Source organism: Lytechinus variegatus, chromosome 1 (assembly GCF_018143015.1).
Source record: "Lytechinus variegatus isolate NC3 chromosome 1, Lvar_3.0, whole genome shotgun sequence".
NCBI lineage: Eukaryota > Metazoa > Echinodermata > Echinoidea > Temnopleuroida > Toxopneustidae > Lytechinus > Lytechinus variegatus.
Window position 1 is genome coordinate 53,095,839 of NC_054740.1, and position 27,357 is coordinate 53,123,195.

Below are 27,357 nucleotides of genomic sequence, written 5' to 3' on the forward strand. Positions count from 1 at the left end.
TCATGAATCACTCACTATCAGGAACATTAATATGCAAAGTGAAATTGCAAAAGTGTAGGGCAGGGTGCATGTAGGTTGGTCATTACCACAATGCAGGCAGGCAACATTCATGTATCCCAGCAAAATATTATGCAAACAGTGAAATGGATATCAAAAGAAACATGTTTCTACATATACCTAATTGATGACACATTACCCAATAAAGAAAATATTATTTTAGAAAATAATCTGGCAAATTTTGAATGTTTATACAAATTACAAAGGGAGGGAACCCATACTGGTACTTAAAGTGTGGGAGGATAACCATGCCAAATAATTTAATTCCACATTATCAGAATCATAAATCATATTTATTTAGTTTTATATAATTTTTGTAGTCTTTCAAGTTATAGATCGTATTAAAAATGAGAGAATTACATCATACTGAGTATTTCTTACATTTTTATTAGATGGTTCTAATTTAGAAAGGCTAGAAACTGCAAACATTAAAATTGACTACAAAGCTTTAAAAAAACATTTTAATAAAAATAAAGGTTAGCACCTCTAGAAAGTTTCAAACAAGGCCTAAAAACAAGTTAAACGTTTATGACTGCCATAGCTAAAAACCTCAATGTTAGAATATTACTGTGCGATTTCAAAATTTATTTACAAATATTTTCATTGTTATAGTTTAATTGGGCAATTCCACAGAAAATGACATTCAAATACATTTTAAGATTAATGTTAAAACTAATAGGAACATCAACAGATTTGTAAGGGCGAATATATGTTTCTGTTTCAATACAGTGAATAAGCTATAGGTTGCTATTAAGGTTAAATGCTCAACAAGCGCAATGACATGCAACATTCTGTGTTGAAATACAAAGTCAGGCATTTGAAATACACCACACAAAACAAAACACACGGGACCATGCCAGACAGAGTGTGGTGTACAGAGGGTGAAACTCAAGCTGCAAGGTTTAGAGGGGTGGGGGCGGGGTACTCTACCTCAGGAGACCCGGGCGGGGTTGAAACACTGGAGGATCGGGAGGCCGTGCTGCTCGTACTCGAGTTTCGAATGCCACGGAAGGCGTTTCGGGGCCTTGGGGCCACCGGGGGCGGCGCCTTTTTCCTTGGCTGCTTGGGAGATCGGTGGCAAGTTAAATGAGGAGGTTATCAGGGAGGCAGAATTCAAAGTAATTACGGGGAAGAAAAGGGGGTGGGGCTTCATCTATATTTATGCATGAATATATTTCTGTTCTAAGTTTGATGGGTAGTAACAGTTTGATTTGTTTACATGTATATTCATGCAGACACTGATTTAACAGCATGGCTTCATTGATTATAATAAGATATTTTAGATGTTCATTAAAGCTGATTTAGTTCATGTCTGATTATCTATTGAGAAAATTGAATGTCATTGGTCTGCAAAAAGTCATTCCCAATATATTATCTAAATATAAACATTGCTTTTGTTCTCTTTTTTAATCATCCTCCTTTTAACTTTCCTTTTCCAGTCTTTGTTTCTATAATGATCCTTTTCTAGAAAAATGATAATATCAACCTTATATTCCATACTTAAAAAAAAAAATTCTGTGACAAGGAATCTGAAAGCTGTTTTGATGGGGGTAGTTATAATTTACTTCATGCCAATTTAATTGGTTTCAAGAATTTGTTCATAATTAATATCCATGCAAATAATAGCTTGTTATAGCAAGAACACATTAAATATAGGATAATATCTAATATCTCGCAGCTATTCACTAAAAAGCACAGCAAAATTAAGAGATGAGAGCAAAGTAATGGCTAATTTTCATTCAATCAGCTGGACATGCACTACATGTAAATAGATGGGACATGCAAGTGTGAATATAAACATGACTATTCAAAACCAGTTTTAATGGTTGCTATTTTTATTTCAACCCCAAGTCTATTGTTATATATAATAACAATAACAATACTCCATTTATATAGCGCATTTTCTATGTGCATGTACTCAACTGCGCTTTGATACTTGGTATCATATTATTACCACGGTTGTAGCTAAGCCGCCATATTAATAGGCGCTAAAGCGTTCAAGGAATAAATCCTACCGGGTCTTTCAACATTTTTCAATCTTAATATTTTTCTCCATAAATAGGAAATACATGGGTCTCTATTGAATCTATGCCAAATATTTTGAATGAATGAGATGGGAAAAAACAGAAATGTGCTACCTCTGACAAATGACTAGATTTGTAGAAACGCAAACACATTCAAAATTCTACTGTGAAAACTTCAGCAGGAATCCAGAAAAGAAGCTCAAAATTTTGCTTGTTTAAAGGACAAGTCTACCCCAACAAAAAAGTTGATTTGAATAAAAAGAGAAAAATCCAACAAACATAACACTGAAAATTTCATCAAAATTGGATGTAAAATAAAAAAAGTTTAGACATATCAATGTTTTGCTTTATTTCGTAAAACAGTTATATGCACATCCTGGTCAGTATGCAAATGAGGAAACTGATGATGTAATCCACTCACTATTTCTTTTGTATTTTATTATATGAAATATTCTATTTTTCTCCTAATTGTCAGGTGAAACAACCATTAATTCTTCCCTAAACATGTGGAATTATCACTGTTTGATACTATATGGTTCAGTCAATTATGTCCTTATTGTCAAATCTGAAAAAAAGAAATATTGTATAATTCAAACAATAAAAAAACCCAAAAGAAATAGTGAGGGACATTATCGACTGTCTCATTTGCATGATACTGAGTTGAGCATATAATTGTGAAAAATAGCAAAACTTATAAATGTCATAACTTTCTTGTTTCACATCCGATTTTGATGAAAATTTCAGCATTATGCTAGTTTCGTTTTTCCCTATTTTATTCGAATCAACATATTTTTTCTGGGGTGGACTTGACCTTTAATACTGATGAACATACTTGAACTAAATAGGCAATGTATATGCAAAATGCTGTGAGATGAAAAGGGAAATCCTTTTTGCAATTAGGGATTTAAACTACACTACGAAAATGCTCAGCTCCCATTTTTCTCTAAAAAGCTTCAGATGTCTTTTTTTTATTTTCTTTATACTTATGCTCAAAATAAAATTGAAACTTGTGTGATGTGCTATGCCAAATTATAATAATAAATCCAGCTCGAAAGTGTTCATTGCAAACTAAATGACTTGATAGACTTTAGAGCAGAAAATAAAATTGATGGCTTGAATTTTCAGTCCAAATAAAAATAGAATGGCTGCGGCTGCTAATTTCTTACAAATGCATGTTGATATAGTGTACTGCCATTCTAGAAAATACTTTATCTATTCTAGGGCTTATCGTACCCATAAGGTGAACATAATTATACAATCATATAATCAAAAAGGTCACTTTATTATTCATTGAGTTGTAATCAGGATTCATGAATCAGTTTAAAACCAAAGCAGTAAACCTACGTACATAGGGTTCCATGTATCTACATGTACATGTAAACATATGCCTTAGAAAGTAGGGCTATGTCACTTACAAACTACATACATGTATGTGTTTGGGACTAAAAGGACCCCTTTTCACCAAACTTGTTACCAATGGCAACTGCTCAAATCTGCCCTAAGCCAGTCAACAAGTCTGTTTTCAACAGATCACAGTAAAAGCATATAACCTGTCTTTATCAAACACGACAGAGGGGACCCAAGAAAAACTTGTTGAAAATAAAAATTATAATTCATCTCCAAATATTTTCCCTCTAAAAGAGTGTATACTTTTGAAGATATATCTCAATCCACCTGGGAATGAGGGAACCCTTTTGGAGAATGTCCTACCTTTGCTTGTGGGAGAGGAAGATCATCATCATCATCTGCCGTTCCATTTTCTGTTGTTTGGGTTTGTTGCTTGGACTAAAATGAAGCAGGGCAAATATAAAAATATGAGTAAAAGCATGAAAAACAAAGGTTTGACAAAACTGAGGCATTAACAGAATTCTGTCAGTGAATACATTGTATAGAATGATGTAATAATTCACAAGCTAGCATCAATTGAAATTAGCATTAACTTAGTAAGAATTAATAATGCTAAATAATTCATTATATAAAAGAAGTAATTATGCCAATGTTCTGTCGAAATATATCAAAGAAAAGTTCCGCTAAATCAAAACAGGAATAGTGTAATGTTTAATTGCAAGGTATTTGTGCAAAACTCTAAATAGGAGTGTTCCAATAGTTGACCAACTTTCAAAAACAAAATTGATCGGGTGATGTATGAGTGGGCACACATTAAAGGCAAAATGGCAATTTTTAATCAAATTACCAAAATACATTAATCTCATTTTCTTTTTTTTTAATGGTGGATGTTGAATTGCTGTAGTAGCTTATCATTAATCCATAGATCCATCATATTTACTGACACTTTTTGATTTTTCAACGGGTTGATGAACTCAATTTTAGGGGGGAATCACTAATTTCTTTTTTTCTTCTTTTTTTTTTGACTGCTAAATATTTTCAACCTGTACTAAAACACACACTACCAGAGGTGCAGTCAAAGTGCTGCCAATCGTTGGATAAACGCGAAAGAGTAATTAATTGAGTGTACAGATGATAACAATTGCCCCAAAATGCTATAATTCACTCTTAACATGGTTTAAAAATATCTGCGATTATTGTGAAGTAATATTTTTGCCTCTATTGTGTGCGCATTCTTCCATGAATGGATCAATCATTTCAATTTTCATACAGAATTTACTAAAGAAGTGTAAGAACCACCATATTATTTTGCTCAAACATTTCCAAAATAAATTTACAATATTTTGATTTAGCAGGAACTTTCTTTAGTGTAATATTATGTTATTGTCATACGCTGTCTCTCACTTGTTGACCTATAATCCAGGACCCTGTTTCATAAAGAATTACAATTGTTGTAACTTTGCCATAATGGCAACTACCATGGTAACAGGGCTCAGCAGCCAATCAAAATCAAGGTTACCATAGTAGTTGCCTTAATGGCAAAGTTACAACAGTTGTAACTCTTCATGAAATGGGCCCCAGATCGATGACCTTTTTGTTCACAGTCTATTCTCATGATTGACATCAAACATTGACTCAACTTGGTCATTTGATTTATGTGCAGAGGACATGAAGAATTACATACTGGGTGCTGTAACACAAAGAGTAGTGACTGATCATATAACTGATATTTATGATTGATTGTACATTGTTGTCAATGCAAACAATCATAAAAATTTGTACTACAATCAATGGCTAAGTTTTATGTTAAAAGATACGGATGTGGATCAAGATTCCACTCACTGATACAGAAAAACACAAACAAGATCAGGGCCCCGTCTTACAAAGAGTTATGATTTATCCAATTAATCGTAACCCACAAGGGTCATAATTTTTTCTACAGGAAATTTGCACAATGTCCTTGGTAACCAAAGAGAAGCACTGTGAATTTTTCAAGAAAACAATGAATGCATGAATATTACATCATAGCTAGAAAATATTTTGAACAAACATGCATAATAGTTGCGATTGATCAGATCAATTGCAATGCTTTATAAGACGGGGCCCAGGTGGGTATTTCATAAAGCTGTAAACTACGAGCGACTTTATGAACGACTGGTGATCCTTTCTTGCAGTAACCTGATACACACCAGATTTATATGGGTAATTATTTCGTTCCAAAGAAAGGCTCACCAGTCGAATGTAAAGTTGCTCCTAGTTTACAAAAAGCTTAATGAAACACCCACCAGAATTCTAAACTAGATTGGTAGTGAGACCATGACGATCGAACAAGTATGTTTTGGTTCATATGGCAGAACACGAATGATAGAGCTAACATGTACAACACAGTATCTGACTAGATATTAGATTGAAAATGTGTTAAAGATGTTATAAAGTGAGAGTCAGTTCACATGCTATCCACACTCTAAACTCTATGAGACCATTCTATTAGATGAAGAATGAAGTTTGTTAGAAAGAGAGATTAAAAAGGGGTAAGTGATGTTTAATGGGAGATGAGAGTTAATTGTGATAATACACCAGGATAAATCTTATTTTTTGAAATATATATATCTCTTTTTTTAAGAAAACTTATCACCACAGAAAGACTATAATTATGCCACATCATTAAAAGAAATGTGAGTACTTCCCATTCCAACAAAAAGCATTATAAGAGATACAGAGATCAAAGGTAAGCATTCAAAATCTATTCATTTATCAATCTACTTTCCAGAAACATTAAACAGTTAACAATTTGTATTAAAGGTAAAGTGTTTGTAAACTCTATTAGTTGGAGAAAAACAGTATTGCACAAAGGAATCTTTGGGGAAATATTGTGGTTAATTTAGAGGAAAGGAATGTCACTGCAAACTGATGTCTCAAATTGAGCAAATTCTCTCTCTTGTTTTGGGTGGATTTTTGTCCCCCTCATTATTTTGTTTTCATATAAAACTCACACTGATTTCAATCTCTGTATCGACCCGCAGGGGAATCAACTCTTCTTTTATCAAATCTTCTTCCGAGTCCGGACTCCTGAGACGCGGCAAGGGCGTGTCCACCTCCTCGTCATCGGTCTCTTCTTCTTCCTGCTCCTGGGCAAAGGTTTTTTGCCGGGCAGGAGGGGTAACGTTTCTCCTAATTATCTTTTGGAAGTTTTCCTGATGACCGCGGGGACGGGGTAGTGTGGGGGGGAGAGGGGAGGGAGAGAGATGAAATGAAGATCTAAAGAGCAGGCAACATGCAAATGTAAAATGCCAGCGTGATGTCTGCTATTGACTATTTGAATTTCATAAATAGAAATACACTAAAAAAAATTCCCAATTTAAATTCTTATAGACATTTCTTTGTAATTATTTTCAGGGGGAGAGAAAGGGATTCAATTGCAATAAAAAAAGTTTATTTATGTCTCTAAATACCTAAAATATAAGCTTCCCAGACAGTCATAATTCTTCCCGCTGCTAATACAATCAAGCACAATTCAAACCAATTCTCACCTGTATAACTGATGGGTCAATGTTCATAAATTTGATTTTAAAAATAATCTTCTCACTGTACGTTAAAGGACTTGTATGTGTACCTGATATTTGTTGAATTTTGCCTCTTGAATTTTGAATATTTTCATAAAATCTGTTTTAACATAATCGTTTTCAGTTTGAATGAAGTCTTCTTCGCAAAGCTATTTCACTCAAAACGTGAACCCAAAAGTCAAGTATCAAAATTACTTCACACACTGCACACAATGTAATCTCATATAAACCCTTTTTAATAACTTATCTGATCTCATACACTCGTAATACACAATATTGTGATAGCAAGAAGTGGAAGCAGTACACTATAAAGTTCATTTTGAATCAAGCAAGTATTAGCCTCAAAGCCTGTAGCATACACATCACACTGGCATCATGATCATAAAAGTGCACAAATTCCACTGATACCGTAACCCCGTTCACACTTCAAAGATAATAGCATTTATAATTTGAAGGAAAAGGCAAATACTGCATTTACACTGACACTGAGAACCAACTAATGCTCAATTGCCGATTTGAGACTTTGATAAACTTTTAACTAGCCCCCCACCCAAAAAGAAAAAAAAAATATATATATATATATATATATAGGCCAAACATTACATTTGTAACAAATTTCCTTGAAGTTCTGAGCGGATGGGCATATTTTATTGGGAGACTTGAAAATTGAATTTTGTGATAGATTTTGACACACACAAAAAAAAACTATAAAAAAAAAATCACATTTCACCCACTTTTCTTGGCTATTCTTTTTTTTTTTTTTATTTCCCTTGGTCATAGAACTTTTTTAGCAGGGGCCAGGCAAAAATATATATTATTCATTACCAGGGGCTACTTTTCACAACTTACTGCCCCCTCTGTAACGTAAGACTAGCTTTATCATTGTAATGAATGGGGATTTTCACGGCTCCTTTTTTTTTAATTTCCAGGGCCCTTTTGAGCATTTCAGGGGCTAATTGGCCCCCAGCCCCCGTTTATTTTTTTTTTCGAGGTGGGGGCCCTCTCCCAAGTCCCCTTCCCCTTCTCTGTACACCAGTGACTTGAACTTGAACTTTGTTCCTTCTCCCGTGAATTCCGTTCAAGCTATGAGTGCTCTTTTACAGTGTGAAAGAGGTCTGTGACAAAGTACTTAAAGGTCAAGTCCACCCCAGAAAAATGTTGATTTGAATAAAGGAAAATCAAACTAGCATTACGCTGAAGATTTCATTCAAAATCGAATGTAAAATAAGAAATGACACTTTGAAGTTTCATTTATTTTTCACAAAAGAGCTATATGTATAACTCAGTGACATGCAAATGAGACAGTTGATGATGTCCCTTACTCATTACGGTATTTCTTTGGTTATTTTTATTGTTTACATGGTACAATGTTTCATTTCTTTACATATTTGACAATAAGGATCAACTTGAATGAACCATCTAGTATCAAAACAATGCTAATTCCACAGGTCAGGGAGGAATTAATCTTTGTTTCACTTAACAATGAGGAAAAATTTGAATATTTCATATAATTAAATACGAAAGAAAAAGTGAGTGGATGACGTCATAGGTCTCCTCATTTGCATACCGATCAGGATGTGCATATAACTGTTTTGTTAAGTTAAGCAAAATTTTAAATGTCATAACTTTCTTAGTTTACATCCGATTTTGATGAAATTTTCAATGTTATGCTTGTTGGATTTTTCTCTTTTTACTGAAATAAATTTTTTTATCCATTAAAACAGAAATCTTGATAAAAATTTAAATAAATGACAGACCACTCCAACATCTTGTATAATAATAATAAACAAAGCATTTTATGATATGTGCCATCTATCAGGTATTCCTGTTCCGAGACATATGTAAACATTTTTTTCTATATTCTATTTTTGTTTACAAATAGTATATTCAGATTTTGAAAATAAATATAAATGAAGGCAGTTCAATTGGATTATACAAATGTGTGTATATAATGGCAAATAACAATTGATGAATGATGAGATGTGGTTTAAAAGAATCATTAAGCATCAAATATAATGTTAGTTAATCCCATATAATATTCAATAACTGTAAATGTATCACTGTCATGAAATATATTCACCTCCACACAGCATTCAACCCCCTTTTTTTACATGAATACATAAAACTGTCTGTGGAACCCATTCTCAATAATGAAAATAGGACAGATGCGTATATGTAGTGCGCACTATATAATACAAGTTTGACTGGAATAAACATGCAGAGAAAGAGGTTAGTACACAAGCAATGGAAACAGGAACAAAAATATGCATATGAATCCATAACAAAAAAACAATATTCAGGTCTGAACATATTAAATAGATTACAAATTTTCTTGAATTTCATAAATAACATCTAAGATACACAAAACCTTTTTTTTACTGTAGGTGTACATGTACTTCTTATGAAATAATTGGGGGGGGCAATATGTAAAGATGTCTGTAGATTATGCAATAGTTTACGCCAGAATGGTGACCCTTTCCTGGGGTCACCATTTAATTCAAATTCTTCATAATTTGGATTCCCATCCACTAGCTACGGATGAAATTCCCTAACTGTTACATAGTTAAACTGAAGTGCCTATTCATGTGACGTCGGGAGATGGCGATATTCAGCAAAATGCTGGGTAGTAATTATAGGGGGAGCAGGTTATTAGACAAGAACTAGCACATCAAGTGGATGTATCTAGTTATTGACGTACATATTTGATTGGGATTTGAAGAAAATGTACACCCATTATACTAGAACAGGGAAACTTAAAGGTATTTTATATACAAGAAAGGGTCACAAGGAAACAGTAACGCTGTGCATAACGTACAAATAGCTTCATAAAACAGCCTCATGGCAATTTTTTTTTTCAGGTAGGTATAATCCTTTTAAAACTATCCATTAGACTTTTTTTCAGGTGGTTAGTTTCTTACCTCATTTTCCTCCGTTAATCTCCTTGTTTCTTCTTCTCGTTGTCTCCTCATCTCTTCCTAACAATGACAAATTCAAAATGGAAGAGATACATATGAGGAGGAATGGGGGAAGGGAGTAAAAAAAGGAAACAAATATGAAAGGAAAAAATTATAACAAGGTTATAGAAATATGGGTGCGACTGGTTAGAGAGAAAACACTAAGAACAGCACCAATATTGAAAACATACACTCAAAGAGACAGACAATATATCACGACTATTGCGTTAATGTACTCATGAACATTTCTAGAATATTTCAAACTTAATTAGTGTTCTTTTAATAATATTAATTCTAAAATTTTCTCCTCTCATCTTGTCATTCTACACACTTCTCATTGATATACTTCAATTTTGTTTAAAGTATTAGTCATATTTTCTTATCAGTCACTTTCAACTATGTTATCAAAATGTAAATACATGTATTCATTTATCTTTAATATTTCCTCTCATTTATTTAATGACAGAAATATTGTGGTAAGTCATCAAAAATATCAAATATGTGATTAATCTTAGTTGAATATTTTTACTAGCATTGCAAATGATATAGTGCTTTTCCTTTTCATTTTGCGGTCAGTATAAAAGTGTGAAGGTGATTGATTAAACACAGTGCTCCATAAAATAGTGACAGATTAGACAGGGATAGACACATTTGTAAAGAGTCATTAACGAAAATGAACACAACAAAGAGTAGGAAGTGGATGTGAACAAAATTATAAACAAAACACAAAGCAATTCAATGAGAAAACAAAGGTGTGGACTGTGGTATTAAAATTAAAGAATGAATAAACAAATAATTATAAGGTCATGGAGATATTTGGAGATGGTTTTCCCACATTGCCATTGAGTGAAATAAAAGCAAGTCTTAAAAACAAGTTTATACCTTGTCTAATGGATTTTAGCTAGTACGTGAATGATATTAAGCTTGGTGGATATAAATGATTTCAGATTACATAATTTAGGAATTATATTATCAATATGCAAAATTACAGAGCCTTGAACATAGCCTACATTGTATCTGTATATGTTTGAATGAAAAAAAAACAATGTTTAAAATATGCACCAATACAGTTTATTAATGTTCCCTTCCAATTCCCTTTTATTATCACCACCCCCCCCCCCCTAAAAATGATGTTTATAGAAAACAGGATTTGATTGTAAACCCTTCAATATACATTCCCATCAGGAGTGAAAAATATCAAAAAGATATTTTTCTCTTTTTGTTTTAGTTTGCACTATATAAAAATTGAGTATACATTGTTATCATTATTCTAACCCATATAGGAATCACCATTTTGTGCAATGTGCCATTTTACAGGAATAATTCTTAGTGCACTCTAAAGACAACAAAATATCAGACAGTTGTTTGTTGTATTTTTCCAAGTAAAATTTTCCTTCAGCAAGAAATTTATCGATACTGTGCTGTGCTGCACTCAACCCAGGTTATTGAGGAGCACAAGGTCCCTGTTTGAAATGCTTAATTGTGTAATAGCTCTTCTGCTACAGCCAGGGTAAATAAACTGCATTTATTTATTTACAGTGCATAAAATAAGTGATAAGGTATATGATAAGCAAGTAAAATAATGATCATCATTATTTCAAAGATGTCATTTTCATAATTGTTGATGTAGGTTCATGTAGGTCTTAGTTTGTTTTTTTTTGTTCAGAGGGTAAAATTGGTGCTGAATTTTGTGCTAATTTATAATTCTCTCTATACAAAATAATAAAATGATGATTAGATCAAAACCAAATTTAAATTATTCTTTTAACTTATATCATTATTTGAGTATGAATAGTGGTTGAAATTATATTTCATTAAAAATATTGCAGAGTAATGTTATAGTAAGAAATATGAAACTAAATGCATTTATTTACATTCTTATTCTTTTTAACACTGCCCAAACATAAAAAATTATTTATCTGTCTTAAATGACTCTATCTAAAGGTTTTTGTAATTTGATAATTACTGAAAAGTGTTCAGGATAGCAACATACTGTTATTTTAGAGGTTTATCTCGCTATAAGCAAATAACAAAATGGTTCCAGTATTACACAAAATACAAACCAGTAATAAACAGGGCAATTTCAATCCAATACTTTGTTACATCATACAAAAGTACATTATGGAGGAATAACAATGAATTAGCTGTCTAAAATACTTAGTTTCAATGGATTTTGATAATTAAAGATATTTTACGATGGCAACATACTACTGAAGTATAAAATACCTGTTGTAAGCAATAAACAAAATGTTTTAGTATTAAACAAAATCAAAACCAGTGAATAACATGACAATGTCAATCCAAGCTAATCTATGTGCTCTGATTGTGTTTTACCTCTCTTTGATCCTACAGAGGGAAGGGATGTAATAAAAATGAAAGTAAAATGAACAACAGATAAATAAAATGGTAAAATGATTGTTGATACATTGAGACGCTGAGGGAGGGGTGTGGTAGGTGAGTAAGGGGGAGGGGGTGAGAAGGTAATGGAGAAGGGGGAGTGGGGATGGGTGAGAAGGGGGAGGGGAGGCAGAGGGGAGGGGATAAGGGAGAATACATACATGTAAGTGCATGGGAAGGGGAAAGGGTGAGAAGGGGGTGGGTGAGAAGGAGTGGGGAGGGGTAAAACAGAGAATGGGAAGGGGAGAGAAGGGGAGGGGAATACACATAAATGGGGGTGGGGGAGAGGAAAATGGTAGCACTAATATTGGGCATGGGTATGAAGAATGGAAAGTATAATTTTCACTCTGCTAAACTGCTACATATATCAATTCACAATATAATATTGTAGTTTCTTTTAAAAGCACTTGTTACATCTGTTTAATTTTTGCTTCCTAACATTTTCTCACAGCATATTTTGAGCATATCCATCAAACCTCTTGAAAAAGTATGAGAAGATATATATATTTGTTATCACTCTGTATGTATACATTAAAAACACGAGTACTGAAAAGTAATTCAAGAAACTATATTTGGAAATTAAATGCACATGAATACAATAATAATACACAAGATAGAGATGCTTTTTTTTAATAGATCAATAGACTTAAATATCAGTAATATAATTAGCTGCTTCTGCTTCATACAGAAAGTAAATTATCAATGACTTGAAAATAACTCTTCATGGAATGAAGAATTTTAAAAACATTTTTCACTTTCCACATGCTGGAAGGCCCTCTTCAGCAGTACAACTGTTTGAATAATTTCTATGAAACCCTTAATATCAAACAGTAGCATTCTCTCTGAATGCATCATACATATCTCAAAATATATATTTCTTTCTGCTCTCATATGAAAGGAAATACTTGAAAAGTTACATTCAAAATCAGAATGGAACATTATGAAATGTAATGAACACAATGACAGGAAGTGGGACATTTTGGTGAAGGAAAGGACAAATGCTCATGCTCAAATATGCTCATAAGGCAGAATGCACCAATCATCATTTACATTTAAACAACAATGGTGCTGAAACCGCACCAGACAACCCGTGTCTACAGAGGACCACACGTACACTAAGCATTCTACACCCATGTTGGATTCATGGTGTTGTGTACTTTACACCCGTGGGTGTTAAACACATTATGTTTGTTATTTTAACACAGTGGTGTTATGTCCATATCCCATGGTGCATTTTTAACACTGAAATGTGTGGTCCTCCATGAACATTGACTGGTGTTGATTTTAACACCATAGCTTTTAAAGTGTAATTCTCATTACTTTGTCACAGGCATGCAATAAATCCATGCATACAGTCATTTAAGAAAAATATACCAGCATTTAACCCATTGAATACTACATTCTGTGTATTCTATAGGCTTTACACATACATGTGGACTAACCGGCTCTAAAAGGCAACGGCTTCATTATGTTAAAATTGGGGGAGAGTATATTACATCTATGTGATGAAAGGTGGGTTTCATAATATTATATATATGCTTTTAAACGTATTGAATTCAATGACAAGATTGACAATATTTGCACTGTTTTCTTGGGAATGTGAAATGTAGTCTATATGTTGCCCTATTCTAAAATATATATATATGAAATGTCTACTTGCGATTGATTTATTAAATTGATAGCAAGTTCTCAAATCCAGTGCAAATTTGTATTTAAAAAAAAAAAAGAAAAAAAATTGCACTGGATTTGAGAACTTGCCATCAATTCAATAAATCAATCGCAAGTAGACATTCCATATCCCCAAGCTGAGTAATTTGGTTTTGAATAACACATTTTAGAATAGGGTGAGATATAAATTAAATTCCACATTCCCAAGAAAACAAGGAAGTGAGAATCAACTCCAACAAGTTAACTTCATACACAAACTGGACACTTTTTTAATGAAGGGTATCAGCAATTTAGTTGATATGAGCACTGCAAGACAATCTTTTTTATGTAAGTAATATAGCAATCTTTTCTCTATTTTTTTTCTGTACAATTCACAAATATACATGTAGACATGAATGAACATGACAAACATTGACAATATACAAGCATGTGCTGTGTGAATACATATCACACAGGATGCTAAAAAAGGGTCCCAATATTCAATGATTTAGTGCAAAAATAGAAGATTTGTAAAAAGAAACAGAAAACACACTTATTATGATATGCTTTATTTCAAGTGTCACATGTCTCTGGGCATGATTGTTTTGGCAAAGGTTACAAATGATTTTGATCTTTGAGTTGGATAAGAGTTGTTTTTCTTGGGACACCCTGTATGGGATGTGAGACTACAATGTATTGGAATGGCGTAAAGGCTCACCAGTTTGGCTAATTCCTCTTCCTCAAATTCCTGGGCTTCTAACTGAAACTCAGCTTCCTAGAAGCCCACGGTGGAGTAAGGAGATAACACGCACACACAGACAGTGGAGAGTGGAGAGGAGGAAAGAAAAAGGTAAAGGGTGAAAACATACCAGAAAAAAAGGAGAATAAGAGGTGGTATTACTCCGAATCGTTTTTACTCTATAGGACTTTACAATTTTAGCACTACCAGCACTGCTGTGCAATCACATTAAAGAAGCTACCTCGAAATGTACTAGCATACCAGAATGATCAGAATTCTATATATGACTTGGATAAATCATACAAAAAAAAATAATAATTATCATGGCCATGAACATACATTTACTTAATTTCTTGGTTTTATAAACATCACACAAAATATTCAATGCACTAAATTAAAGGGTGTCATTTAAAATCAAGGAAACAAATCTATAAAATTCTGACAAAAGGTAACTTGTATAGGAGTTAAGTAATTATAATTCTGTTTATTATACATTCTAGACAGGAGTGTCAAAGAAATCGTCATATGTTTTCCTACCCTTTCCTCCAAAAATAATCATAATAAAACCAACTAAAATGGATAAAGAAAACAGAAGACTAAGCATATAATCTCTACAAATTTTACCATTTCCAAAACCAATAGTGTTTAATAAATTCTTTCTACTCTATATTTTCATACACCTAAATTCAACTTACGTTGTCTACTTTATATTATATGAACTTTTTCTTCTATTTCCTTTTTTTTTATTTCAGTTTCTAATTTCACATCTCCCTAAGATCAACTAAAGGGGAAAAATTACAATATGAATTACAATAATATTAATCAAATTTTGATGAAGAAATGGTAATAAGTGTTATCAGTGCAACTTCAGACAGAAAAGATTGTGCCTTTACTTGGATGGTTAGTATTCCCACACAACTCCTTAAAGATCACATCACAATTCATGGATATAATCATATAATTATCATCATTACTATCACTATTATCATCATCATCATAATATATGAATTTACTTCAAAGACTTCTGAACAATTCAACCAATAAGGAAGATTATCATCCAATGATCGAGGGGGGGGACCTAAAGGTAATCATTCGTGAGGTCTCTCTACCTTGCCTTCAGGGGCAGGGAGGGGAATTGTCTTTTGTACCAAATTATCAATTCAAATCAAATCTGCCATAAGAGTAAAGTTTTGAGGATTCTTGCAATCATGACATAATGATCATGTAACATGAAGGAGTTGCAACTGTTGTAACTTTGCCATTATGGCAACTACAATGGTAACTGGGGTCAGCAGCTAATCAAAATCAAGGTTTCCATGGTAGTTGCCATAATGGCAAACTTACAACAGTTGCAAGTCCTTTATGAAATGGGCCCCAGCTTATCTTTCGCGCCAAAAGGGGGTTATCTCTGCATAAAGTGTATCATTAACACCCTTCTGGCTTCCAACAAATGACATCCTCTACAAACTTTCAAATAGAGCATGCAGAGAGAGAGAGAGAGAGGTTCTTACCTGATTTAACCTGTTGAGCTCCTCGGTGGTCATGTCCCTATCGATGGAGGAGATGCTCTCCTGGCTGTTCCTCTTGCTGAGGTCCACCTGGGATAGGGGGTTGCCGGCGCACCCTGGCCTGGACTGCCAGTAGGCTACCTCACTGGGATCAAAGCCATCACATACTAGGATGCTGAGCATGTCTCCGCATCCCCGGAGGGCCATCACAGCCTCTCGGTGCCGGGAACCCAACATGCTCTGGCCGTTCACCTGGTGGTGGTGGTGGTAATGATGGTGATAATAATGGTGGTGGTGGTAGTGGTGGTGATGATGGTGGTGGTGGTGATGGTAGTAATGGTGGTGGTGATGATGGTAGTAATGGTGGTGGTGGCAGTGGTGGTGATGGTGGTAGTAATGATGGTGGTAATGGTGGTGATGGTGGTAGTAATGGTGGTGGTGGTAATGGTGGTGATGGTGGTGGTGGTGATGGTGGTAGTGGTGGTGGCAGTGATAGTGGTGGTCGTCGTCGTTATGGTGGAAGTAATAATTAGTGGGAGTGATGGTGGTGGTGGTGTTGAGGATGATGATGGTAGTGGTAGTGGTGATGGTGGTGGTTGTAGTAATTAGCGGCAGTGGTGAATGTGGTGGGGATGATGGAGATAGAGGTTTCATGTCAGTAGTGATTATGGTGGTAGGTAGTAGTAGGGGTAGTGGTGATGATGGTAGTAATGAATGGTAGTGGTTGTGATTGTTGTTGTGGTGGTGGTAATAAAGTGGGTGGTTGGTAATGTGATGATAATGAGAGGATGAGGTAGAAATAGTAGGGAATGGTTGCATTTGTTGTAGTTGTAGAAGTGGTGGTGTTAGTGGTGTCGGGGGTGGTGGTGGTGGACAAAAAAGGAATAAATGAAAATAAGGAAGGGTAAAGATGGCAGTGGAGGGGAAAATAAAAACAGATAAATGGATGTTGGAAGAGATAGATTTGAAGTACAGGGGGGGAGATATTTAGAGATGCGGGGGTTGGGTAAAGGCCAAGAGAACCAGAGTAGGCAAGACAGAATATTGAAAGGAAAAAGATCAAAGGAAATAGATCCAAGCAAAGAAATTGAAGGCAATGAGGGTTTTGTACATGAGAGTATTAGAATGCAGAAATGGTAATAATGAAGGAGCAAGACATTTATGTTAAGATAGACAAAGAAGAATCGTATGGAGGTCGGTTTCATTAAGGGATATAATCAAGGGTTCGTGACAGCGTGTGATGTAAGAATTAGACGGGTATTAAAAGGGAGGAGTTGAGAGAAGTAAAAGGAAGGAATAAGTGGATGTATTAGAATAAACATGGAAACATTTGAAATATGATATGAAAATGGAAACGCAAGGATACAGGGATATTCAGAAGATTGAAAAGATACGTTAAACAAAAAGACCAGAAGAAATGGAAAAGATTATACAGGTACAGCAAAACAAATAAAGAAGAGAAATACAAAAAAAGAGAAAGAAAACAAAAATTAAGATTGATAAACAAAAATAAATAGATAAAGAAACACAATCAAAGTTACTGTAGATAATGTCCATTTGGTTTGTGTTGACGAAGGAGAGGTAATGCATATCTTATATCTGCCAAAATCTTAACAGATCATGTAATCTGGGGATTCTGAAGCATACTATATTATTCATGTCAAACATGAAAATGCCCCAAAAATTAAAAGTGAAAGGGATTTAGTCAACACAAACCACTTGAAAATATCACATTAAAAAGGGGGAGAAATTAAAAAAAGAGATAATCGTATTTAACATGCAAGAAGCCAAAGAATGTCTATCCTGTCATGCTCAACCTGCATTGAATAAATTCTAGTTCCTCTCGTTAAAAGCAATTCAAATTTAAAAAGCAAAATATTCCAGCCACTTCTAATCAAGCAATACACTCGGAAATAAAAACTAAGTTGAAGCATATAAAAACCCAAGGAGAGTTTCAAAATCAAATTGAATGTGTATTCCATGGAAGCATCAAGTGCAACAAGCACAGATCCAAGATGCCCATTCACTAAATCTACTGACATGGTTGGACTGAAATGCATCGTCATGACGATGAGGTGGGGGGTCATGGGAATCTAAATGACCTTTGGATGATGGTCTATGAACACAGGAATACTGAAGGTCAAAGGTCGAGTGACAATTATGAGCACGGTGGATTTTTGTAGGTCAAAGGTCATTTTCAAATGGCTATGGGTACGGAAACGTTTTTATGTCAAAGGTCACTAGATGTCTCTCCAAGAGAATGAGGTAGGGGTTATGGAATATCAATGACCTCGAATGATAAATGAATATGGAGAATTTGGATAGGTCAAAGGTCATTTCCTGACCGATGGGTTGGGGAATGCTATGCGAGATTTTGTACAATACAAGAATGACAAGTGCTTGATGTAATGATAATGAAGTAGCTATATCTAGAGAACATTAACTATTTGAAACCAAACGTTCATTAATATGTGAATAATCATATTAATATTATATAGATATCTGAGTATTCATTAAAAATATCAACTTCATTGTAAAAAAAATCAAACAAACAACCCAACCACAAATTGATGCTAGTCACTCAAATCACACAAAAATTAGAAAATTGCCCCCTTTCCCCTTTTTTTCTACATCTATACCCAGAAAAAGATAATAAGATTGATTTAACTCTATGGGTGAAAATGCACACAAAAAAACATTAAAATATAGTATACAAAATTCTCTAAAATATTTATTTCATACAAGAGCATGATGGCATTTCTTTTAAACATCATCAAAAGAGTATGGTCATGCATTTAATCTGTGTATAAAATTTGAGTTTTATACACCTATTGCCAAATAAAAATTGTAGGAATGTGAGAGGAAGTGAGAGCTTCTGTTGGAGACTTTCACTAAATTATTTACTTGCAGCCAATCAGATGCAAGGATTTTCAGTAGCATATAACATCTGTCGGTAAAAATAAGTGACATTTATTTCATTTTTTATTCATGAAATGCTCCCATGTTTTCTCCTTACCTCTAATATCCTCTGTCCCACTCTTAACCTCCCGTCACGAGCTGCTGCACCAACTTCGTTGACCTGTGAATAAAAGACATCAAAATGAGCATAGAATTTGATGGAAATGAGGCTTTTTATGAAAATGAACTGATAAATGTAATGAATGGTGAAAAAAGTAATAATGATGATGCTAATGAAAATTTTCATTCATTTAAAAAACTTCATCACCATCTTCAAATTCCCTTTTTCATTCATCCATTTCTGACAGAAAAAATACAAAATTTAATACATAATTTATGTGTGACAGTATAGCAGAGAGTTAAGAGATAAACAAATTGTACATAGAGTAACAGCTTTTTTCTATAATTAAAAAGGTAATAATACTACTACTAATAAAAGAGAGATATGCAATATAACTAACACTATCATTATGAACTAAGCTATTGCTAGTCCCCAAGGTAATTGTCATCATCAAGAACATTCTTACTTCTAACATTAATATCTTCTTAATCATCATCATGATCTCAATCAGCATCATCATTGTTGTCGTCGTCATCATCTTCATTATCGTTGTCGTGGTCATCATCATCTTAACAACAATCATCATCCCCATCGTCATTGTCATCATCATCATCATAATCATAATCATCATCACCATCATCATCATGATTATCATCATCATCATGGTCATCGCCATCGTCATCATCATCGTCATCCCCATCATAAAAAACACCAACAAGAAACTATCATCATACTAGGATTACATGCAGAACTTTACCTTTGAGATGAAAATTCCCTCATCATTTCGATCGAGGGGGTTGCCTGGATGACCCTTGTTCCCTCCCCTAATGCTGATACCTAACTTTTCACCAGGAGCTTTGGGAACTTTGATTTCCTGAGAGAGAAAGATAAGACGACTCAACGTTAGAACATTTTGTCAATATCAGCCAACCATCAAGAGTATTCATCAAGAGTAAATTGTTATCAGTGTTGAAGGTGAGAAGTCTCACTTCCCACTGAAGTAATACGAACACAGTATACAAATTCATATTCCCTGGAAGTGAAAGTACATCCCATTGCCTAAAATTGATCATCACTATCATTAATTACTATCACTTTTTTCACACATAATTTTATGACTGTTACCTAATTATTCATACGTGTGTTCCTCCTTCCTTCCTCCTTGTATTTTTTCTTGTCATTCTTCTTTCACATCTTCTTTCACATCTCCTTCCTCTTCTTCCCCCTCTTCCTCATATTTTTTTCCTTTTCCTCTCCATTCCCCTCTCCCTTTTCTTCATCTTCTTTTCCTTTCTTTTATCCTTTTCCACTTGCTCTTCCCTCCTTACACTTATGTCTTACTCTTTTCCCTCCTTCTCCTTCACTTCAACATTGTGAAAATCATATTTTTCTTAATCATCATCATCCCCATCATCATCATCATCATCATCACCACCATCACTACTACTGCTATCACTGCTAACACCATATTTTATTATTTCAGCAACAAAACCTACATACTCTCTTTGTTCTGCAGCTGCTCCTTCCTACGTCATTCCAAAATCCAGAAAACAGGCCACTTTCAACTCTTTTTCAATCTCTTGCCCCCCCCCCCCCCCCCCGGTCGTCTTTGGAATAGACTCCCTCCATCTCTCCGAAACCTTTCTCCTCTTGACCTCTTCAAAGAAATAGCTCAAAACACGCTTATATAACCATAAACCTTAGCTTGTCTTATGCCATCAACAGCGCGTTGTATCCTCTGAAAAAAGCGCTATATAAATCCAATATTATCATTATTATTTTATTATCACTTTTGATAAGACTCCAAATACTTACTATGAGTCCCTTGGGAGGAGGATCATGCCTGACTACTAAGTGAATGTGTTGTGAGTTTGAGAGGAGTGTATTGACAGCATACTGGTGGGTAGCATCCTTCATCTCCTTGCCGTTTACCATGAGAAGACGATCACCCACCCTCAGATTGGTACTGGCCGCTGAACCATTCGGGACAATCTGTACAGCGATTACGGGATACACGTAACAGTATTACTCTGATAAGCAGATAAATAAGCCAAATCTACATCTTTACGCTCCCAAAACTCAGCATTTCTCTACATGGGCGAAAGAGCTTTTGTTCATGCGGGCCTTCACTCTGGAATTCAAGTCCTTCCCGGGACAAATTTTTGATATCAACTCCATTGAAAATTTAAAAATGGTTATCAATAACAATGTACAAGCTCTTGCACAAAGCAAATAAAATCATGCTATCTTGTTGGCTCAGAGCAAATTTGCCATAGAATTTTGGGCACTGTGACTGAAATCCAGCTCCATGAAAAAGTACTCTACTATATTTCTTTTGAAGTCAAAATTCCATCTCACCTTTGAGATGAAGATGCCCGGCTCGTCGCCTCCAAACGGATGACTTGAGTGATCTATACCACCGACTATACTAAGACCGAGAGGGCCCCGCGTCCTCTTGAGTAAGACCTCCTCCGTCTCAAGCTCCTCTGCAGGTCCGTTGGGACCGTTCATGCGGTATCTGAATTCTGGAGGATCATGTTCTAGGAAGAGATAGCAAAAAGAAGTCAGAAAGTGTTGGGACTGCTTGGTCAAATTGGTAAATATTATTACACTAATCTACAAACGTGGGAATAGAACTATATTGCCCATGGGGAAATTCCCAACTGCCATGTATATTTTTCTCCCCACATCTTATGATCTGCTTATTAATACCACCATCTAACAATTACGTGACATCTGACAATTAAAAGTGGAAAAAAAATAAAAAACAAGGTTCATTTCCACTATAAATTTCATACACTGGGTATTCATTTGAAAAAAATATTTTCTACAGGATTTTTGACATCAATATCTAATGCATTAAATCAGTTGTCAATCCAATTTTTTTTAATCCATGATGAACAAAATTTTAATAAATATGATTTCATAAAATAATTTAGAAAAGAATAAGTTAGGAAATTACATCATCAGATTGCTCATAGCATATTAACGAAGACATGCATGGAATTTTTTCAAAGTAATGACAAACTTTTTAATACGTCATGACTTTGCCATTCCATGTCAGATTTTGATGGAATTTTCAGAGTTTTATTGCCTGATTTTACTTCATCTGTTCATTCAATATCATTTTCAGCTTGGAGTAACCCTCTAAGCATGACTCTAAGTCTATGTGAACCCCCCCCCCCCATCCCTGGAGTTGGTTTCACAAATGAACAGTGATGCTAAATAAAGATACCATTGACTTACTGACTAATGGTTCATGATGCTCAATCTCCATGGTTTCCCTTAGAACAACCAGGTCAATCTCTTTGCTCTTTGTTAACAGTGCTACTGCCATCTCGTGTCTTGCCTCTGCCATTTCTACATTGTTTATCTGTCAATAAAAACACAAGAAATATTCTGAGCATGAATTTAGAAAAGTGGTTTCTAAAACTCATCAATCAGGCAAAAAGAGTTATTGAAATTGGTCATTCATTCCCATTCCTAGTTTTTAAAACTTGATTAAGAGGCTGAGTACTTATACATCTGTTTGAAGATGTCTTTGACAGAGCCTTGGGACTTGTTCTTGAAACATCATATTCTTCTTCCTATTCTTCATCATCATCATTGTCATAACCAACATCACCATCATCACAATCATCATTATGATATGATCATTAACGTTGGAGCGTTGTGGCCCAGTGGATTAGTCTCCGGACTTTGAAACAGAGGGTCGTGGGTTCAAATCCCAGCCATGGCGTAGTTTCCTTCAGCAAGAAATTTATCCACATTGTGCTGCACTCAACCCAGGTGAGGTAAATGGGTACCTGGCAGGAATTTATTCCTTGAAATGCCAGCACGCTGTAAAAGGCTGCGAGGCTAAAGCCAGGGTAATAATATCCAAGTCCTTTGGAAGCGCATAGAGACGTTATTTATAATGTGTTATGCGCTATACAAGAACTGTCTATTATTATTATTATTATTATCATCACCATCATCATCATCGTCAAAACTAACACCATCATCATCATCATCATTTCCAACAGCACCACCACCACCATCCTCCTCATTATAATCAATATCACCATCATTGCCACCTTCATCATAATTAACACCATCATCATCTTCATCATCGTCAAATCATCATTATCATCTTATTCTTCAATTCTTCATCATCCTTCTAATCTCAATCATCATCGATGCTCTCATCACCACATTCATCATCTACAAAAAGATCCTACATTTGCACATCAAGATGTTGAATAATACCTTTAAGACCTTGTCACCAACTTGCAAGGCACCCGTCCTGTCGGCAGCACCACCTTCTGATATCCTGGAGATGAATATTGACTGAAAAGAAAAACAGCAATAGAGGGAAACTTAAAATCAGTTGATAAATACACAGGGGCTGTGGGTAATTTCACCCCAACAGTGCTAAAAGAGCCCTGAAAAATTCCAACTCACTACAATGTCAAAACTTATCCCATGTTGCAGATTTAGGCAGGGTAAGTAGTTAAAAATCCTGCTTACAATCACTCACTTTACGTTTAGTATGATTGCTTGATAGAGCACAATAAACCAATTGAATACAAATCTGCTGTCAATCAAGGCCTCTGAATTTTGAAATAACTTCCAATATTTTCTTTCCATCGATATGGTTGTTGATATAGGACCAGACTAGGAGTCAAAATTTTTTCGATCTGAAGAGTCTCTAAGTCTGTATATGCTTCTCATTTTCAGGTTAAAATCATTGTCAGGCTTTTCTTTATGCTTAGTTCAAAACTAGGTTGCAACGTCCTTTCTCATTCTAATTCTGACACCAATATTTAATGCCAACCGCAAACATAATAAAAAGGTGTGTTTACGATAGGCAATTCTCCGTAGAGACGGCTTCAGGGAATGCATGAAAGGAGCATAAATTCTAAGCAAGTTTAAATGATGTCACGATTATGAACATGTTTTCGCCTCTCGTATAAACGGTGCTTTGAAACATTGGTCGAAAGTGCTTGATACATGTAGGTAAAATAGAATTCTCTTATCAAAAGACAAGTCCAATACTTACATCGTCAGTTCCTTTAAAGGGAGGTGAACCTTTTCCCCCTGCGATGCTGAAGCCAAGACCATTGCTATCCTTCACTAACCGAAGGGTTATTCTCTGCAGATGAGATAATCAAAATGGTTACATAAATAATAGTCATTCTTTTATTTTAGACATTACAGCCCATATTGTGAATTTAAAAAAAAAATGTAAACCATGAATGAAATGTGTGGTGTAACAATCAGATGAGTAGTCTAAAATGTATTTGTTTTTAAGGTTATGTATTATCCATGCTCTCACAGTTGGGGGAGGGGGAGGGGTTCAACAAGATTTAAGTTTGACTTCTCATTTGCATTTGATGTTGACAATGGTTTGATCAAGATTGCATCAAAACTACATTTTTTTACTAAATAGGTTCATTATTGCGGATTGAAATAATCGCTAGAGGGTATTCATTTGTCTCGCAATCTACTATGGTCAACAAGGAAATTCGTGATCACTCTCGCCAAAAGTGTTCACTAGCTTACAAGTTCACGAGCTTTCGAGTGCTGCTGCAACTCTTTATCAAGTCACTTGATAAAGAGTTGCAGCAGCACTCGAAAGCTCGTGAACTTGTAAGCTAGTGAACACTTTTGGCGAGAGTGATCACGAATTTCCTTGTTGACCATAGTAGATTGCGAGACAAATGAATACCCTCTAGCGATTACATTTTTTTTTTATGTTGACGAAGGGGGGGGGTGCATTTCATTGAGATTTTAGTTTGACTTAAGATCCCAGCATTGTCATCTGGAAGGTATGGCCATTTAACAGAGTAGATGTTGATAAAAGTTGTAGTCAAATTTTTAAAAAATGCGATAAAATCATACAAGTTGGCAGATCTGGTAGCCCCCTCCAGATACTTATTTTGGCTTCCAAAATTTTAAATTGCTGTTCAAAACATGAGGTAACAAACCTATACAAAGTGAACAGTATGTTATTGAATAAGGTCAAGGATAATACAGTATAATTCAACAGCTTCATTATTTTTAAGTTTTCAATTGGCAAGAACTGTCACATTAAGAATATGCACGTACTAGAAATGAAAAAGTAAGGATTGTGTTCAACAAGCACCTGTCCAATACTTTTTTTTATCTTTAACAGAAAATAATCGAGAGTCACCATTTGTGACTCAAAACATGCATTATTTTCATTTTCTACATTCATGCGTCCATCTTCAACAAGAGAGTCACTGCCTTTTATGTTCTTTCATGCTTTAGCGAAACCAACTATATTCAAATACAGATGTATGAAAACCATGCAACAGTAAGTGAAGGTGAGCAAAGAAGAAGAAATAAAAACATGCCGCTGTCCATGAAACAAAACAATTATAAGTAACTTTGCCAATAATGGATATTATGTTGCCAACACTACTAATGAGTCATGAAGCCAATGATGATATCTACTAATGGTTCACTGTTGAGAAATTACATATTTCAACAATTTTTTTTTTTTTCCGTATAGGATGAATAATATATGTAGGTTGGTTTATATCATAAGACACGTGAAAGTAAAAAAATTCTTATTCACTCTCAAGAAATATGTTCAAGATTAGGGGATTCTTTCAATAGGCTTATGCAATATTGGGGAGCCTTTCGTGAGAGTGACTTTTCACATACAATCTGTTATAAGCTAATAAAACCCTTGCATCTGATTGGCTCAGAGGAAATTTGTCTGTGAGAATTGCTGAAACACTCCCCTGGTATTCTTCCCATGGCTCAGAAACATGGAGCACATTTTACAACACATGTAATGAGAATGGAATACCAACAACCAACATGCACACATATCACATGCATTACACATATTTTAACCCCCCCCCCCCCCTTTCATCGATACACTAGTCATGTGTGAAAATCCTGCTCTAGAATTTGTCATCATTACAATGTCATCAGGAATGTAAGAAAATTTATAGATTTTAATTTCAAAAAACAAAGTCGGGCTTGTGGTATCATAGACACAACATATTTTCACTGCTTTTCTTACCCCCCCCCCATTTCTTTCACTTCTTTTTCATGAATACCATAGTATAATAATATTAACAACAATTCCAGGGTTTAGCTTTATCTGACATGAGACTATCAGAAAAGTAGACCAACTGCTTGTAACAATAGAACTAATAATTTAATTCAAAGTTTAATATGATCATCGGCAGTATTTTTTCCGGGGGGGGGGGGAACTTGACAGCAATGTCAGGAGGCATATTTGCATTTTCTAAAGCAAAATTGAAGGATTTTGTGCACACTATTTGTGAATTTTGTAGAAAATTTTCAACCAAAAAATTAAGTTTTCAAAATGTTGGCGGGGGGGGGGGGTAACTGAACTTGCTCCCGCCCTGGATACGGCCATGTATTTAGGCAGGAGATGACTTTTTGACCACGAGAGCATGAACATCACGTGCTAAAGTGATCTATTTCATGAAGTCTTGCACGCTTGTACTACAAAAAAAATGCTGCATTAGTTTACTTCTTGCATTGGAACCATAAAATTGTTAAATCTAAAGATGAAATATTAATGAATGTGGAAAATGAATAAGCTTATGACTAGCAATGAATGTCATCAAATGAAATGGTCAATTAGTACGATGAAAGGTTTATTAGTACACATATTAATCTGAATTTAACTCTGTAGGTATATGTCAAGGGATAACCTACAATGTATTTGGCCATTTCAACAACTCTAGTATACAAAATAATCTTATAGAATTATATTTATGATTTTTTTTAAGAAACACTGGCAAATCTACAACAAAGATATTGATATGACAAATATCAAATTGACTGGAAAACATCGAAAGAGATAGATTAGATTAGATAGATAGATAGATAGATGGAGAGAGAATAAATGAGTGACAAAAAGGCATACGGTCGCATGAATCTATTTTCAGATAAATAAGTCACTTAAAAGTCACAAAATTGTTTAGTACAAAGTCTGTAAACTTGTACAAATTACTGGATAAACTTTGCCCAAAGCATGCATACCAGACATACCACTGGTTTATCAATAACTAACTTTTGTATGAAAATACAGAAAAGGGGACAAATCTAAG

General features: G+C 34.6%; 1 protein-coding gene across 16 annotated transcripts in view; it reads right to left on the minus strand.

Moving 5' to 3' along the window:
- LOC121416499 (protein scribble homolog) overlaps positions 1 to 27,357 on the minus strand; it is a 161,673-nt gene that overhangs the window by 18,202 nt on the left and 116,114 nt on the right. For 6 of the 16 annotated variants that reach the window (XM_041610030.1, XM_041610051.1, XM_041609993.1 and 3 more), the window contains 14 exons: positions 24,297 to 24,389; positions 23,504 to 23,584; positions 22,502 to 22,628; positions 21,614 to 21,795; positions 21,071 to 21,247; positions 20,013 to 20,129; positions 19,253 to 19,315; positions 16,240 to 16,488; positions 14,708 to 14,764; positions 12,280 to 12,291; positions 9,910 to 9,966; positions 6,422 to 6,622; positions 3,792 to 3,866; positions 988 to 1,116 (listed from right to left, as the gene is read on the minus strand). In XM_041610030.1, the coding sequence (XP_041465964.1) occupies positions 988 to 1,116; positions 3,792 to 3,866; positions 6,422 to 6,622; positions 9,910 to 9,966; positions 12,280 to 12,291; positions 14,708 to 14,764; positions 16,240 to 16,488; positions 19,253 to 19,315; positions 20,013 to 20,129; positions 21,071 to 21,247; positions 21,614 to 21,795; positions 22,502 to 22,628; positions 23,504 to 23,584; positions 24,297 to 24,389 (1,620 nt within the window). The remainder of the gene's footprint in view (positions 1 to 987; positions 1,117 to 3,791; positions 3,867 to 6,421; positions 6,623 to 9,909; positions 9,967 to 12,279; positions 12,292 to 14,707; positions 14,765 to 16,239; positions 16,489 to 19,252; positions 19,316 to 20,012; positions 20,130 to 21,070; positions 21,248 to 21,613; positions 21,796 to 22,501; positions 22,629 to 23,503; positions 23,585 to 24,296; positions 24,390 to 27,357) is intronic. The other 10 variants (XM_041610036.1, XM_041610008.1, XM_041610064.1 and 7 more) reach the window with 10 other exon arrangements.